Genomic DNA, 17,569 nt, shown 5'->3' with positions numbered 1-17,569 from the left:
CAATCGATGTGGGATTTGCTCTACATAGTTTTACTTACAAGAACTTTCCTTACAAAATTTTGAAACCTAAATGCATAGGCATACACGGGATATGCGTACGCATGCTTTCAGTATGTGTGCGCATCCTTAGGGTTTTTCTGTAGGTTTTTCTTCACCAAAACATCATTCAAGCTAAAAATTCACAAAATTGGATCCTAAATCAACCCTAGGCCTCCAAGTGATGTCATCTTTGGAGAGTGGAAGCTTGAGTCGTAAGGGGTACAAAATAAGGTGTTTACAACAGACTATCCCCACATACACTATGAGCTATTTCAAGGTCCTTGATTCTTTTTGTGATGGGCTAACATTTTGCTCTGAAATTTTTGGTAAGGTTAGAAATAGGATGAAAGGAAGATGGTGTGGATTAGTTGGGACAAATTGTGTGCTCCAAAGGCTCTTGGGGATATGGGTTTCAAACAACTCAAACCTTTCAATATGTCACTTCTCGCCAAACAAGGTGGAGATTGCAAACTTCCAATAACTCTCTTTTGGACCGAGTTTTTGAAGAAAAGTATTTCCCAAATTGTGATTTTGTGCAAGCTTCTCTGAGGAATAACCCTTCACATGCATGGTGTAGCATTTTGGCGACTCAACCTTTAGTTAGGCTTGGCTTGCGCTAGCTGACAGGTTGGTAATGTCATGAATGCTCAGGTTTGAAGGATAAATGGTTGACAATCCCATCAACCTACAGGGGGTTATATCTCCTCTGAACACTCTCCACCCTGTTGCTCGTGTCTGTGAGCTTATGAACCATGCCACGGGGGATTGGAATGCAAGCTTGGTAATCGAGTGTTTGTTCCTCATGAAGTCGAAGCCATACTTGGAATTCCTCTCAACTCTCGAATGCCTGATGATAAGTTAATCTGGGAGGAATCTTCAAATAGGCTATTTAATGTACACAGTGCCTATAAACTAATTAAAAGGAAAGTTATCCAAAAAGACCTGTCTAAAACTTGCCACGGTTACTCAGAGTTCCTGAGCCACATCTTTTGATCATGCCCACGAGCTCAGGTGATTTGGAGATGCACAAATCTGTCCAAATCGATTGTTACAACTCAATACCATAGTTTTATGGACCTCTTATACAGGGTGATGATGATCGAGAAGTGGACTTGTGAGGACATAGATCTTATTGTTATGATTGCATAGGTCGTTTGGACCAATAGAAATGAAGTCCAACATGGAGGGGCTAGAAAGGAGGGTTCAGCAATAACAAAATGGTGCATTCAGTATCTTGAAGAGTTTCGTATGGAAACTTTCTTCCCCTCAGCCACTGTTGAGGGGCTAGATTGTCAGTTGGTTCCTCCTAGGGCTCCTTCCTTTAAACTCAATGTGAATGGTGCAGTGTTCGCGGGCCAGAAGGCAGCTGTTATGGGTGCAGTCATATATGATGAGAAGGGCCATTTAATTGCCGCTTTGAGCAAGAAGATTGATGCTACTCTAGGTGCCCTTGAAGCTGAAGCAAAAGCTCATGAATCGGGTCTACATTTTACTCTTGAGATGGGGATCTATGACTATGTTATTGAGAGTGATTCTTTGATTCTCTACAATGCTCTTAGTGATCAATCTCCCTCTCCCTGTTTGGTGGCACATGTTGTTTATGGTTTGAAATCTCCCCTACATGATTTTCGTCGTGTTAAACTCCGCCCTCTTTGTAGGCAGGGTAATAAACCTACACGTTTGTTTGCAAAATATGTCTTTGACATTAATGATTTTTCTGTTTGAATTGAAGAGAGTACTTATTTCTTAGAACAAGTTCTTCTCCATGATATATTTTTCACTTTTCATACGGAATTAAATTCACTTATTTCCCATAAATTTTTTTTTTTTTTTTAAATTGAGCTTCATGTATCATCAAACACCAATCCTAGCGATGAGCTAGAGCGTTCTAGCTAACTCAATTAATAAAATCTCTTCTTATTGAATAAGAAATCTCATGCTTGAACCTTGCTTATACTAAAAACTAATTGATGTCTTGACTTGATAATAAAAAAACAATTATCATGAAACCGATCGTCATATATTGAATTTCTACCATATCTATCCAAAAAAATTGTTAAGTTATGCAAAACACACTTGTAAGGGAACAGGGCTGCAAAAGGTTTCCTATGCTTAAGTTATTCCTTACAAATGGTGTCCCTAACATATTATTGGCATCATAAAGTATTCATGCGAGTTTCAAATGGATAAAATCCGAGAAAGAGTCATCTTAAGACATAATGTTACAGTTAAATCTTAACTAATATAAATACAAGAAAAAATCATCTAACAATAGGAAAAGGAAAAAAAAAAAAAATCACATTTAAGCCTCACTGTTTTACATTACAATAATGGTAAATTTACATCTCCACCTCTCAAAACGTAGAGGACAAAAAGACTCACAATTCGGATGTGAAGTAGATACAGCAATGCACAAATCTATGCCTTTAGTATTCGTATGTACATATTAACAAAGGGTTTTCTGGGAAAAACATGAGCAAACTAAGCATGGGACAATATATGCTCCTCTCATCATTTACTACCTTGTGTTGTTAAAAACTAAAAAAGAATGAACAAATGGAGATATCGTTATTAACAATGGGAGAAGAAACAATAAATCATCAAATTGGACTCATGCTCAGCCTTGAAGCTTTGATCCTCAGTCCCATTCACTTCTCTTGAAGATACTAGAAAATCCTGGTACATGAAGAAAAAAAATAGGTGCATATCTACACTATCAATTGATGAGGAAACATTGGGCTTCGCACGCCTCACCGGACCATTCCCTTTGACTGAAGCACAATAGACATAGAACGCAATCTGTTGGTTATCTCAGTAAATGATGGCCGGATTTCAGGGTCAGGAGACCAGCACTGTTCCATCAGCTTCCTCCACTCAGGATCACAATGTTCCGGAATTGCAGGTCGTAGAGAATTCTTCACAATTCCACCTTCACTCACAACATAACAAGTCACAAAATAATAGTTAAGCAAAGATAGAAAGCTATTAATATTCTTAAATTAGGATTGCAGAGTAAAACAATAAAAGATAACTTGTAAAAATTCGGAAAGAAACCACGTCTGTAGTCAGGCAGATTAGCAAGTGAATGAAAGGGTTCCCATAAAAATTGATAAGATACTCGTTGGAAAATGTCCTTAAGAGAAATAATGTGAGCTCGCTAATATATTGATCTCTTTTCCTCCATCTTTGGTGTTCTAAATGCAGTATTATAAATGAAAATGTAAATCTTGAGTTACATTATACGTAAGTTTTCCATCAAAACTTTGTCCAAGTATGTAAAACCTGCTTTACTAGTGATAACTTGACCATCAGCAGCAGCACCATTAACACACCAAGTCCCAATTGCAACTAAAGAATTATAAGCATCGCCACCCTTTTGATGCTTAGTAAAACTGGTGCAGACACCAAATTGGAGCTATCAGTGCTGATTGATCTTGTTGGAACAGATTGACCATGATTGATGTTGATTAACACTGATTAATGCTAGAGAGATTTATTGCTATTTGATTCTATTTCCATATGTTATGTAAAATCTCATTATGAGTTTATTTTATTCCCATGTTTGATGTAACTTTGGAATTCTATATAGAAGGCCCAAAATATACTATTGAGAATGGCTTATGATGGATTAGTACAATTTTGGTTAAGTTCCTTCTAGTGCTTGGTGTTTGATTAAAGAAAACCTTAGGTGGTGAAGCCTAGGGTTGTACTATTTTTCCTCCCCCAATTTTTCCTACTCTTGCAACTGCCCTTGCTGCATCAAAAATTAGGTACAACACTTAGATTTATCTTTTTCTATAATTTTGAGCAACTTGAATCCATGCATCCAGACCTTAATTCATTACCCTTAGAACATTCAAATCCATAGGTCAAAAACCCTAGCACGATTGAACCTTTGTTAGCATCCAAACCCACAAAACTAGCTCTGTGACAGTTCCTGATTTATAATTCATGGCCCTTTTCAGATCCAAATTTCTTCATTTTCTCACCTGTTTGAGATACAAAACATACCTCACTTGGTGCTCTATAATTGGACCTTCATCCAACCTATTCTTCAAGACTTTTTCCACCACCAATCCCTAACCCAAATATCCCTAGTTCTCCAAAAATATCTGCTGCAAAATAAAATCCTGCAGCCTTTAATCCTGTTTCCAGCCCCTCAACCCCTTCCAAAATTCAAACATTCTTGGTAAGATTTAAACCATAGCCTAGGTTACCCTTCTCATCCTATAGAACTTCACACAACAATCTTTTCTGTTAAGATATGCCATAATTAAATGTAGATAAAAATCTCTGTGCTGCTGTCCATGTCAATTTGTTAAGGGAGCTCCTTTGTCCCATGTCACAGCACTAGGCACAAAAAAACGAAACAGCATTTTTTACAACTCAATCCAGTGTTGCCACTACAGCCATAAAACCATGAGCCTCAAGTTTGAGTTGAACTCTTGACAACAACAACAAAGCATTAGTCTCAAATTTTGTGGGGTCAGCCATGGATGGCCACATGTATTCTTTTTATCCATTCCATTTTATCCAAAGTCATAGTCTCTATTACTTCTTTTTTTTTATAGGGTGTCTATTACTTCTTTAATTGACATTTCCTTTTTAACTACTTCTACTAATGTTATTTTTGGTCGTCTTCTACAATTTTTTCATTCTCGCAACTTGAATCAACTCTCTCTTTTTTACCTGTGAATCAACCGTTCTCCTCTAAACATGACCAAACCATCCCAATCAACTCTTCCTTGTGTTTTCATCAATAGGGGGCCACCCCTAACTTTAAAAAACTTCCTCTTTTTTTTTTTTCTTTTTTTTTTTTGATAAGTAATAAAAAAATATATTAAAAAAGAAGAAGGGTGTCATTGTCACCTAGGTATACAAAAAGTATAAATCAGAGACAAAATACAAATCAAGTGCATAAAGTACAAAAGTCCATGAAACCATGAACTAAAAATTTTAAAAAATAAAATAAAAAACAAAAGCCTAACACTGAAACCCAATCCAAAAGAGTCTTAAAAAAGAAGAGTTTAAGATCTAAAACTGTTTTCTCTAAATCCTCAAAAAGCCGGTTATTCCTCTCCTACCAAATGCACCACATCAAACAATGAGGGACAACCATCCAAATAGCACTATTCTAATGCCACCCAAACTTTCCTTGCCAACAGCTCCACCAATGTCTTCAGCAAAGCCCAGTGAATGCCAAACAAAGTAAACACAATAGAACACAAATCAGAAGCAAGAGGGCAATGGATAAGAAGGTGGTCTACTAATTCCCCATTTATTTTACACATACAACACCAATCTAAACTCAAAATCTTCCATTTCTGAAGATTATCAAATATTCCCCAAAATTGTAGTCCAAATAATAAAAAAAAGCAACTCTACAAGGGACCTTAGGCTTCCAAACAGTCTTCCATGGGAAGGACTGATTGTCAAAATCTGGTAATATGAGTGAACGTGAACTGCAAAACCAGTTCCCTTAGGAGGTTTCCAACAAATCTTATCATCCCTAACTCCCCTCAAAGAAACTCTATGAAAACTATCCAGGAAATTGAATAAGGACTCCAACTCCCAATCTTGAATGGCTCTTACAAAATTTAATTTCTAGAAGAGAATACCATTTGGGAACTTCATCAAATCAGCCACATAAGCCTCCTTATTTCGACTTATAGCAAATAATTCCAGATAGTTCAATCTCAAGGGGGAGACCCCACACCAAATGTCTTGCCAAAATCTAAAAAGTAAGCCCATCCCCAACCTCAAACTGGATGTGACAATCGAAAGGACAGCCACGGCTAATAGACTTCCACAAACTCACTCCATGAGGGCCAGTAACGGGAAGAGAGCACCAACCCACAACCATACTTTATCCCTATCCCTCTCCTCCACAAGGCCTATCGCTTATTCCCAAATCTCCATAACCATTTTCCAAACAACACTTTGTTAAAACTTCTCAAACTTCTAATAGCCAAGCCCCCAAAATGAAGAGTAGCACAAACCATAGCCCATTACACCAGGTGAGTGTTTTTTCTCATCCCCCATACCACTCCAAAGAAAATTTCGTTGAAGTTGTTCAATATAGTTTGCAACCTCCATCAGGATAGGAAAAAGAGAGAGAAATTAAGTTGGAAGATTGGAAAAAGTACTCTTAATTAAAGTATCTTTACCTCCTTTTGAAAGATACAATCGTTTCCATCCTGCTAATCTCATCTCCATCTTCTCAATAATTGGATTCCCAATAGAACTATTTGTAACATTTGCACCCAGCGGAAGACCTAAATATTTCATCGGGAAGGAGCCTTGCTTACACCCTAGCACATCCACCATATCTGCTATATTTGGAACCACACCCACAAGGACTAATTCCGACTTTCCCATATTAATTTTCAGCCCATAAACAACTTCAAACCAAACAACACCAGCCAGAGAAACAAAATCTGACCAAGATTAGCATCACATAAGACCAAGGTATCATCAGCAAAGAGAAAATGGGTCACTTGCAAAGAGTTACCGGTGGGGCCCACTCTGACACCATACATGAGACCATCCCTCACCGCCTTTTCCTATCATCAGCAAAGAGAAGATGGGTTACTTGCAAAGAGTTACCTTTGGAACCCACCCTAACACCAGACATCAGACTAGCTCTCGCTGCCTTATCCAACATTTTACTAAAAGCATCCATAACAATGACAAACAATAAAGGGGATAACAGATCACCTTGTCTTATACCTCTAGAACTTTCAAAGAAACCACAAGGATTTCCATTAATAAGAATAGAGAATTTAACAGTAGAGATGCAAAAAGAAACCCACCTTTCCCATTTTAGAAGTCCGTTCTTCCAAACCTTCAACCAAATTCTCAAAAAAGAGCCAAATTCCAGAAACTTGAATTGAAACCATGGTGACATACCGGAATGATTTCCAGAATGACCATCTTCCAAAAGGAAAAATAGATTCTTGACTTCCTAGGTCTCAACAGACTTCAATATAGCCAATAGAGTCACGTTCAAAGGTTCTGAACAATCCAAACCTAGCCGATCAAATTCAAGAGACAGAGTGATGTAGGACAATCAAGAGGGCAAAAAAAAAAAAAAAAAACCCTAAGAAGCAGTCTTCACTGACAAGACAAGGGGTGGAAGTGAGGACTTGGGACGTTCGCTTCATTCAAGATATGAATGACTAGGAATTGGATTAGAGGTGGATTTCGTTCATATTTTGGAATCTAATATACATTCAACATGAGATGGAAATTAAAGAAGAAAGGAGAATTTGATATCCATTCGCGTTTTAATGAGCTGCAAGGTTCCCACTCCAATGTCTTCCCTTGAAAAGGTATTTGAAGAATTAAGGCCCATCGGTGAGTTTATTTTTTTTGTTTGGACCGCAGCTTGAGATAAAATTCTCACAAGTGACAATTTACGAGGTATGGATCTTGCTTTTGTTGACTGTGTGTCATGTGTTGCTATTGTGAGGAGACTATGGATCACTTAATGCTTCATTGTGAGAAGGCTCATCAATTGTGGTGTTTTGTCCTTAAATCTTTTGGGGTTTCCTAGGTTTTACCAAGAACAGTACTAGATATTCTTTTTGGCTGGTGGAATTGGTTAGGAAAGCATTTGTCAGAAATTTGGAATTTAGTTTCGTTGTGCTTGATGTGGTGTATATGGAGAGAGCATAATAGGCAAATATTTGAAGATGTGGATAATTAAGGAGAACAAATGCTTGCTTCTTTCAGTGGTTCTCTATTTGATTAGTCTAGGCCTTAGGGACTCACATCTAGTGAATCCCTCCCTTTGTTTATTATTTCTCTTTTCCCTTGTACTTAACTTTCTTTTATGTTTCCTCTTTTTTTTTCTTTGTACTTTGTATTCCCTTTGGGTTTTTTTTTTTTTTTTTTTTTTGCACACAGTGGCTTTATCTACACAAACTTTTCTTGCTTATCAACAAAAAAAAGAAACCCTAAGAATCAGCACCTAGGGGTTGCCTAGAATCAGCACCAAGCAAGAAAAACTTAGGCATCAACACCTAAGGTTTCAGGAAAATAAGAGAACAAGAAAATTAAAATATAACCCTAGGAGTCAGAACCTAAGGGTTGTGCCTAGAATCAGCAGCAAGCAAGAAAATTTTGGGTAGAAAATCTCCAATTTGAAATTAAATTCCATTAATCAATCGTCTCTCAAAATACAACCATCTAGAACCCTCTTATAGAGATTTTAGTAATAAAAGATATTCCTATCTAAAACTTAAGCTAATCCATACCTAAACTCAAATCTAATCCCAATTTGAATTCAAAAATAAGAGTCTACAATAATCAATCTCATATGAGATAAACATAATTTGAAATAATATATTCTATAATAATTTTGGTTGTGCTCCCACATCACATAGGAAGACTTAAAATAACACTAATAGAAGTAGTAAAAGATCACATATTAATTAAGGATGTTATATAGATAATGATTTCGTATAGGATAGAATAGCAAAGAAGAACACATGTGAATAACCCAAATTAGTGGATTGAGGATCCATGACAGACCCCATAGCTTTAGGACTGGGCTTTGTTGTTGTTGTAGTTACACAAACTAAAATAATTTTCAAATGAGGAAAACGACTTCATCCCCTTTTTTGTATAATCATCTCAGAAAGTTTGCTAGTGATTCCATTTTACCTAAAAGACTATAATGTATTTATTAAATATTATTTCATGTCCCTTCCGAAAACCAAAAACGTGAATGTGCATTTCACAATCAGCAATTATTTATTGTTCAGTGATATAAAACTTACCAATAATGGCACCACAATGCATATTTGCATAAGGCTCCTCACCGGTCAATATCTCCCACATTGAGATGCCAAATGAGAAAACATCAACCTGTCAAAAGCATACACCATACAGTTGATTGCTTTACCATTTGGCTGGGCAACAAATGATTTAATCCTTCATTTACTTCACTAAAACATAAAATATGGTCCTACTAACCTTCTCAGAGACCCGGCTACTGCTACCATTCAACAATTCTGGTGCCATCCATGGAAGGGTTCCTCTCACACCACCAGATACAAGAGTGTTGCGTTTAATTCTTGATAGCCCAAAATCTCCAACCTGCAAAAACAATTACTTGGAAATTATGATCAAATAAAATAAAATAAAATAAAATAAAAAATCAAAGCAGTAAATCTGAGAACTTAACTGAAATTGGCAGCACATTCCCAAACAAAATCCCACAAAACTTCAAAGTGCCCATTTGGTACAGATTATTTTTCAGCTTTTAGAAAATGGGGTCATTTGAAAAGGCTGTACCTAGAAATAAGTAAAGTCTAAAAAATAAAAAATAAAAAACCTGTACTTTGAAAAAGTGTGGTTTGCCACTGCATTACCAAAAGGTTCCCAGCAGATTTCATTTCAGCCCAATTATGTTGCCATAGAGCCTCTAGGGTGGAAACTACCCCTCTTGGTTTTTATATGATTTGCAGTTCATTTCATTATGACTTTAATAGCCTTTAACATCAAGTAAAGCACTTAGGGAGCATAGTGTCATCTGAAGATCTATCATATTTTACCTTGCATATGGGTCGGTGTGGATCCCTCAGGTTAACAAGCAAATTGTCACATTTCAAATCAAAATGGACAATATTTTTTGAATGCAAGTATTCCATGCCAAAAGCTGCATCCATGGCAATTATAAGCTTTTTACGGCGATCAAGCAATCTGCATAAATCCCAAGATTTGAGAAAACATATAGATAACTGTTGGAAGCAAATATACAGTAAAGACTTGAAAGCTAAATTACCTATCCTTCTTAAGTAGGACATGCCTAAGTGACCCGTTCACCATAAACTCTGTCACAGTTGCCAGGGTTCCTCCAGCTCCATCTGGTACTACACCATAAAATGCAACGACATTTGGATGGTGAAGATTAGAGAGGATCTGCGCCTCTCTCCAGAAGTCTTTTGTCTAGTACAATAAAAATATATATATATATTACTAACTTCACAAGTGGGTCAGCTGTCATTGACAATTCAAAATTTGTTTAAAAGACAGGATTTTTTGGAGAAAAATTCTACCAACCCTCAAATAGCAACTCAAATAAACATCTACCTAAACTTTTTGTCACATGATCTATTTAAAAGTCGTGCATTTTAAGTTGACATAATGAATCATCTAAATAAAATACACAAAACAATGATCATTTGAACCACTATGTAATGGGTTGAAGGAGATTTCTCCAACTTGGTTTTAAGGAAAACTTTACTCTTATTCAAATAGGAAGAAAATATAACATTCTAATATAAAGGATTTATTTTAAAAAAAGACTTACGGATAAATGTGCATATGCTGTGCAAGGTATAACCAAGACGTAAAAATCTACCCAGGATCGGAGAAATAAGAGATTTCCTTATTGAAACTGGAATCCCATATCAACTAGAAGAATAATAAGGAGATGCACTAATCTTATTAAAAGTGATAGTCTCACATTGATAAGAAAAGTAAGGAGGTATGGTAATCCCAATAAGTAGAGGGTGGTGCAACATAAGTATTTGTGAGTGTAAAGTTTAGAAGAAAAAGTATTGTCAAGTGATAGAGTTTGTTAATGTGGGAGAACCTGTGGGTGTATTGGGAATTTGGGTTAGTTTATATTTGTGAGGCTTATGAAAGTTAACATGTGGTTATAATTGTTATTACTGACAACAGGTTTTTGGTTGGCGTTACTCGTGGATGTAGGCAAAGAGTTTGCCATACCACATTAAATTTTGTAGTTAGTGGTGCTACTTATCCTATTTTATTTTATTTTTGCATGTTTTCCAAAGAAAATTGGTATCAAAGCTATTGGTTCGAGTTCTTTAGACTCAATTGTGTTCATTTGTACATGTAGTCTAATTCAATAGAATACTTATTTTTAAAAAAATGGTTTAAGTTCCTAGAGGTGGTACTCACAAAGCTTAAGGTGGAGCCCTTTGGTGGTAAAATAATTTAGCCATTGACAAAGCACTGTCAAAACATACAGGTACAACAAGGAGGTAATTAACACATTGTAAAGGATGCCCAAGAAACCGAACAGTGTCTGATGATAATGGGAAGAGCCTAAGATGAAGGTAATGAGTATTATCCATTTGAGTCTTGCTCAGAGGTCATTTATAGTGTGTTAAATAAGACTTCCCCAAAAATTGTGGAAAAAATTAGAGAAGATACTGATTCATTGCTAATATTAAAGAAGAGCACTGAGAAGAAAATTATGCATTATACTCACCAAGCGTTCTTGCTCTGACGATCTACCTGAAAAGCAACTTTTTTTAATTCTCTTTATAGCAACATCTGTTCCCCGCCATTTTCCATGATAAACAGTCCCATATGTACCAGCTCCTAACTCTCGTAGTTCTTCAAGATCAGCATTCTTTATAATCTGTATATCAGATTCAGAAAGCTGATCATATTTAAAAAACAAATAAATAAATAAAACTATCACATTATAGGAAACTTAACAGAGGGAAAAAAAATGCCAGAAAGCTTGTCATATATATAAAGATGACACAGCACTTCAGAAATACTTCTATCACAACCAACACACACCTAATGCAATAACAGACTATGTGATGCAGGACAAAAACTCAAAGGAAATTGGGAAAACAAATAGAACAGAAAAAGGAAGGATAAATCTGTGAATCAACACCTAGGGTTGCTTGTAATCAGCGCCTAGAATTGCCAGGAATCAGCGCCAAGCCATTAGAAAATTTCAACAAGAAATTGTATTAATTAATCATATGTATCCATAATGTTTTCTCTAGGTCCTTTAAATAGGGCTTCCAAATTATATTGAATAAGGAAGGAAAATCAGCTCCTAATTTAAATAGTAATCTAATCCCATAAAATCCTCATGATAAAATTCCATAATACTTAACATCAAATTAGACACCATCAGAAGTATAAAAAGAAATCTTGTCTTTTAAGGTACAGCCTAATTCATCTAACTAGTGAGGAATTAAAATTTTAGTTAAGAAGAAAAGAAAATTGAGAAAGGCAACTAAAGGCTTCACTAAAAGAAACACAAATTCACCTATCAAAAAAAAATAAAAGAAACACAAATTCAAATAGAGACTTCCACTTTCCAGAAATGCCAAATACCCTTTGATCCTTGCCTTTGTAAGTTATTGCCTAGCCAACTAGCAAAGACTATTCATATTATGCACCCAGCACCTAGGTGACAAAAATCCAAAACCTTCACTAACTCTACTCCTATTTTAAGTGTAAACTTCCACCAAGATTGACAAGGTCATACCGAACATAAGGTTGAATCCTTAGTAGATTTCACATTAAAGGTTCTCCCTTATTGCGGAAGATTAAAATTTATTAAACACAATTATAAAAAGATAAATCAACATTTCACTTAACAGGTACTTGACTATAGTAAAAACTGTGAACCAAGCTTTATAACAAGAAAGCACCTTCCTTGGCAGAGAATTTAGTCTCAAAACCAACACAGCGTGTCAATTTTTACATTTCTAAGTTGAAGTATTAAATTGCATCACAATGTCTTTTCAAACTTTATAGTATGAAAGAATTAAAGGAAAAATTACACATTCATGACAAAACAAAGATAAGTTGAATGCTTATGAAGTTCTTTCACTTCTTTTGGCAAGAATTAGAATCAGCACATATAAGATCCCTTTTTCTGTGGTGAGTACACTGGATCAAGACCATAACCATGGCTTGGTTGAATCAACATAACTGAAAATAAATATTAAGGTAAATTGGTTTTGGAGCTCAACAAAGATTTTATTCTCTTTTTGAGCTCTATTCTTTTATTCAAAGTAAATCATTAGCTAAGTTACAGTTAGCAATATGCACCTTTAACGGTTCAAATCTTAAAGCCATCTAAGTTATTAGAATTTAGAAGGGTGTACACCATCTTTAACTTAATTCCGTGGTCATAACACAATTCATTAAGAGCTTTAAAAAGGTTACAGATCTTATTACTTTCATCTTAAATTACAGCTAACTCAACTTACATGTTTGTACTCACCTCATAAGTGTAACAATTATCAAAACACACCAATAACTTTTGGAAATGAAAAAAAAAAAAAAGAGTACTGAATAGTATTCTAGACGTTAACCATGAAGACCTAAAAGTCTCTCAAAACTAATGTATTGCCACAGCCTCCAGCAGTACAGAGCAATTTTTGTCAGCAAATAAGAAGATAAAATATGGTTTTGCAATCAAAAGAGCATACAATTAAACTCATTGTAAACCATTAATAAATAAAGAGAGTAGTATAAAACCTGCAAGCCATATATGCTGGCTTCCATTTCAGCTATCATTGCATCACTAATTGAATAAGTAATGTCTTCATCATCAGCCTTAGCATCCTACAAAGCAAAGCAGGCAGAAACTCATACTTTTTAGTACATCTGCAATTTACAAAACCACAGACTCTAACCAAATTCAAGCAATCTCACCTCAGACTCGAACTCTGGAATGACACTGCCCTCCACCTCTGTTGCAGCAGGGGATCCAAAATCAATATTATAACTGCTGGTTTCATCAAGGATGTATGGCACAGCAATTGACAAAGACTGGACGTGAGAATGAATAGTATCATTCACATCTTCCCCAATAACTGACTCCAGTGGATTTTTTTCATGACTTTTAATAGGGAAATTTAGATTTTCTGATGTGCTGTCTTTAACATTTGACTTCTCACAAACAGATTCTCCAAAGCCCAAATTCTCAACCTTCTGATAAGGGTAACTAACAAAGTCGGCATCTAGGAGAGAAAACTCTCTCATAAACAAAGCATCTTCAGTTGGATTCCCAATCAATGTATGGTCATTCTTATTCAAGTTTGAGCTCAAATCAGAATCATCATGGACAGCAGATGGGTACAAATCTATAGAGCTCATTAGCTTGGGCTCATTAACAGCCATGTCTTTTTGACTTCCAACAGGTTGAAGCAATGGAGGTGCATGGGAAGCTAGGCCATAAATTGACCCAGACATTAGATCAGACAAAGAATTTTCATCATAAGACTGCTGTCTGGCACTTGGATATAAGCCTGCAACTTCAGAATTCCCAAACCCTGAAATATCTTTTTCTTGTTCACCAATCACTCTTGTAGTCAAATCACAGTCTTGATCATTGGCAGTTCTTTGGCTCATGACAAGATCAGGAGGGGTCTTCTCTTCTTGGAAATTTTTGGGGTGCTCTATTATGTTATCTACAAAAGGCTTGAAATTAATGGCTGAGGATTCAGGAAGCACATCGCCTGAGACTTGCAACTCTTGTGTAGGTGTATCAACACCAAAACTGGAAGTTAGGTTGGAATTTACATTAGGCAATATGTTCTTACATTCCAATCCAGTGGCAGGAGCTCCATTAAGTTTTCCACCTTGATACAGAAAGGGATTATTTTCATCAAGCCTTTCCATAGTTTCCAAAGTTGATGAATTTATTTCCAAGTGGTTCAGTGTAATGAAAGCAGATTTACTGAAATCTTTTCCAGATGTTGGGTATTTGTCATCAACACCACCATTAACCTTATAAATAGGTTTGTTCCAGCTCGGTATATCTGAACATGTGGAAGAATTCAGCAAATCCAGTCTACTTTGAGATCCAGTTGGGTCAACATCCACTAACATATACTGTACCTGAGGGTAGACAAGACCCATATTCTCATTTCGTTGCAGTGGCTTTTCTTGTGAGGGACGTAAGTGTAAAGGTGGCTGAGCCTTTGGAAAGTTCAGAGGAGACAATGGGCTCATTCCTTCTTGCGAACAGTATGCAGAGCTCCCTCCATTCTCATTCAGCTTTGAATCAGAAAATGCATGTGACATCCTACGATGAGAATCAATGGAGTCACTTGATCCGGAAAAGAGACCCAGTGGATCTTCTGGACGCGAGGTTGGCTTTTCAGAGTGGAATGTCCTTTCCTTGTGCATTGGCTTCTCATAGGAGAATCCATCAAAGTCACTATCATTTCGATCAACGGAAGAAGTTGTTTCTTTGCTGGAATTGCAGTTGTGAATATGTTCTCCATGAGGATGCTCTGGCTGGCCGACATCAACTTGTTTATAAGGGTGGTGATGATTCATTAAAGTAACCTCCCCTTGCAGAAGGTATTTGGAACCAGCAGTGTTAGTGCTGGAGTCCTCAGGTGGTAGTTGAGTAGTGAAAGAAGAACTGCTGCTCTCATTGCTACTCTTGCGTGAGTTATCACCATGCAATTGCATATGAACACTCTTTGAATCTTCCTGCAGAAGTGGAACTGGAGAACGAGGAGGAGAATGATTGGGAGACCTGCTCATATTCTGGGACTGATTAAAGAACTGAGCAGGATGCAAAGCATTAAAACCACCCTTTAACTCCAACGGAGCTGGGGCAGTTGGAGAACTTCTATGAAAGCTAGGAGTGCAGTTCAAATTAGTTCCGAGCTTATTTGCTTCACTTGCCGAACTCATCCCACCAGTGTTCTTCCTAGGAGTATGATCTAGGATCCCATTCACAGCAACAACATATTGGTAATCAGGACTGTTCTGTTGAATAGTGTTTCCATCAAAAGAAGATAAAATTTCAGATTCACAAAGAGGAACCAAAAAGATCCGGAGTCTTTGAGAACCCCCATGCCTTTCAAGCCCACAATATTCCTCTATCATATTCTGAAGATCCTCATCAGAAGACACAGATATAAGCGCATCAAGATCCTCATCAGGAAGCTGGTACTTTATAGTGTGAGGTTGGTTGCAAATACCCAACGTTTTCTTCATAAGCTCTTCCCGTGTAATACACTTCCGGATGGAAATAATGTGTGTATCACCACCCACATATCTGAGTTTCCCATCACTGGGCCTGGGCAAAATTTTTCCACCAAAGCTGCAAAGGAACTTCATTTGGGGCATTTTCCCCAAATGAGAACCACCAGATACTCCTGACCCAGGACAGTTGTTGGAATGAGGGGACCCAGATTTATGAAGTGGTGGAGGTATTGGTATTCCCATACCAGTCCGTTCGAAATTCAATTCACCAAAAGCCTTCCTTAACCCATGTCCACTATCACCATCTTCCTTGTAGTATTTGCTTGATTTATCAACACAAGCCCCATTTTCCGTCTCCTTGGCATTGAAAGACGTTCTTGCAGATGCATACTCAGACATAGACATATCAGAAGTAGTCTCGGAATCTATTCTCCTCAACCCAAGAATACCAGTGAGATCCTCATACCCCAGCTGGCCATTCTGATCATAATTAAGCACGGCCCTCTTTTCGCGCTTTTGACCCGAATTAGCTACAGCAGGAACCCTTCTAGCAGCAACACGATCCTGAAGAAACTCCAGCGAAAACTCTTCCCCCGTCCGTACCGAAACATTGTTATTTACATTCGGCATGACCAAAGTTGGTTGCTGTTGATGGATCCTTTGAGCTGATGGGCCAGCCGCCTCACCAGCCATTGGTGTATCAGACTTATTTATCTGCATACCCAACACTTTCGTTTCTCAATTACCAATTCACCCACAAATTTTAATCATACACTTTCCAACGATCCTCCATATCGCCTAAACCTCCTCACAATCATAAAATTAAACTCTCAACTTCTCTTCCTTTACCGTTAATTTATCAAATTCAGAATTCAATTTGCGCCAAGCCAACAAAAAAAAATAATAATAATTTATTATACATATATATATGTGTTGATCGATCATAAATAATGCATACATCATTCCAAATCCGATCACGGAATCCCTAGAAACCAAACCCAATCAAATTTTATAAACAAAAATACTTGTATAATTTGGATTAGATCTTCCATCGATGAAATAAGAGGATAAAATTGAGAATCAAGAACATTCATACAGATGGAAAATGGTATGAGCGTACCTGTTGGTTGCTGTTCTTGGAGATTTGAAACGAAGAATTTGATGAGAAAAGAAGAGAGAGAGAGAGAGGCGTGGATTACGACAGGAGGAGGATTGAATGTGGGAGCGTCGGAGTTGGGAAGCGACATTGCCGAGAACTAAGCGGCGTCCATCCACACACCAAGCAACACCCACGCCCGCACTATTCTTATTTTTATACTCCTTTCATTTTTGCCTTTTTAACTCTTTTCATTCATTCAACTAATAACTACTTTCTTCTTCTTCTTTTTTCTTTTTCTTTTTTTTCCTTTTTTATTATTGAAGTTTATCTCTCACATCCCCTAAATAAAGCCTAAGTTTGGAAGTTGAACAAATCTAACCTCAATATTTTGCTAAATCATTTAAAATTTGTTGTGTTTGGTTTGACCGAAATTACTTTTTGTGAAATATTTTTCGCATTTATCGGTGTTTGGGGCCAATAAAAATGTAAATTGTTTTACTGTTAACCCTCAAATATAGGCACTTAATTTACGCTTTCATTTTTTATAAACCATTCTTAACAACCTAACTTCCACATCTGCCCCTTGTTGTCCACCTCCTAATGTCTTTGATGACCAAACCATTGTCGCCACCGATGGTTCCCGATTACCTTTTTTTTTCAAAAATTTTCATTTTTTTATTATATATG

The 17,569-nt window shown here is 36.7% G+C and overlaps 1 protein-coding gene across 3 annotated transcripts; it reads right to left on the bottom strand.

Annotated features, from left to right (window-relative positions):
• Positions 1-2,335: 2,335 nt before the first annotated feature.
• LOC112034389 (uncharacterized) lies at positions 2,336-17,337 on the bottom strand. Of its 3 annotated transcripts, none has more exons than XM_065763874.1 (9): positions 16,904-17,230; positions 13,492-16,581; positions 13,315-13,401; positions 11,288-11,440; positions 9,830-9,993; positions 9,600-9,747; positions 9,019-9,141; positions 8,823-8,910; positions 2,336-2,968 (listed from the first exon to the last, which is right to left on the bottom strand). In XM_065763874.1, the coding sequence occupies exons 2-9, from the start codon at positions 16,501-16,503 to the stop codon at positions 2,790-2,792; spliced, it is 3,954 nt and encodes a 1,317-aa protein (XP_065619946.1). In that variant the 5' UTR covers positions 16,504-16,581; positions 16,904-17,230; the 3' UTR covers positions 2,336-2,789. The 3 variants fall into 3 exon arrangements, 2 of the variants coding, with proteins under 2 accessions (XP_065619946.1, XP_023922974.1); XM_024067206.2 differs by having other exon boundaries at positions 13,492-16,497; positions 16,904-17,229; XR_010625109.1 differs by lacking the exons at positions 2,336-2,968; positions 8,823-8,910; positions 9,019-9,141 and having other exon boundaries at positions 9,688-9,747; positions 9,830-9,917; positions 16,904-17,337.
• Positions 17,338-17,569: the final 232 nt, after the last annotated feature.

Source organism: Quercus suber, unplaced genomic scaffold (assembly GCF_002906115.3).
Source record: "Quercus suber isolate HL8 unplaced genomic scaffold, Cork oak 2.0 scaffold_529, whole genome shotgun sequence".
In the NCBI taxonomy this organism is placed as follows: Eukaryota; Viridiplantae; Streptophyta; class Magnoliopsida; order Fagales; family Fagaceae; genus Quercus; species Quercus suber.
Note: the sequence above shows the minus strand (reverse complement) of the source record. Positions and strands in the feature narration are given on the sequence as shown.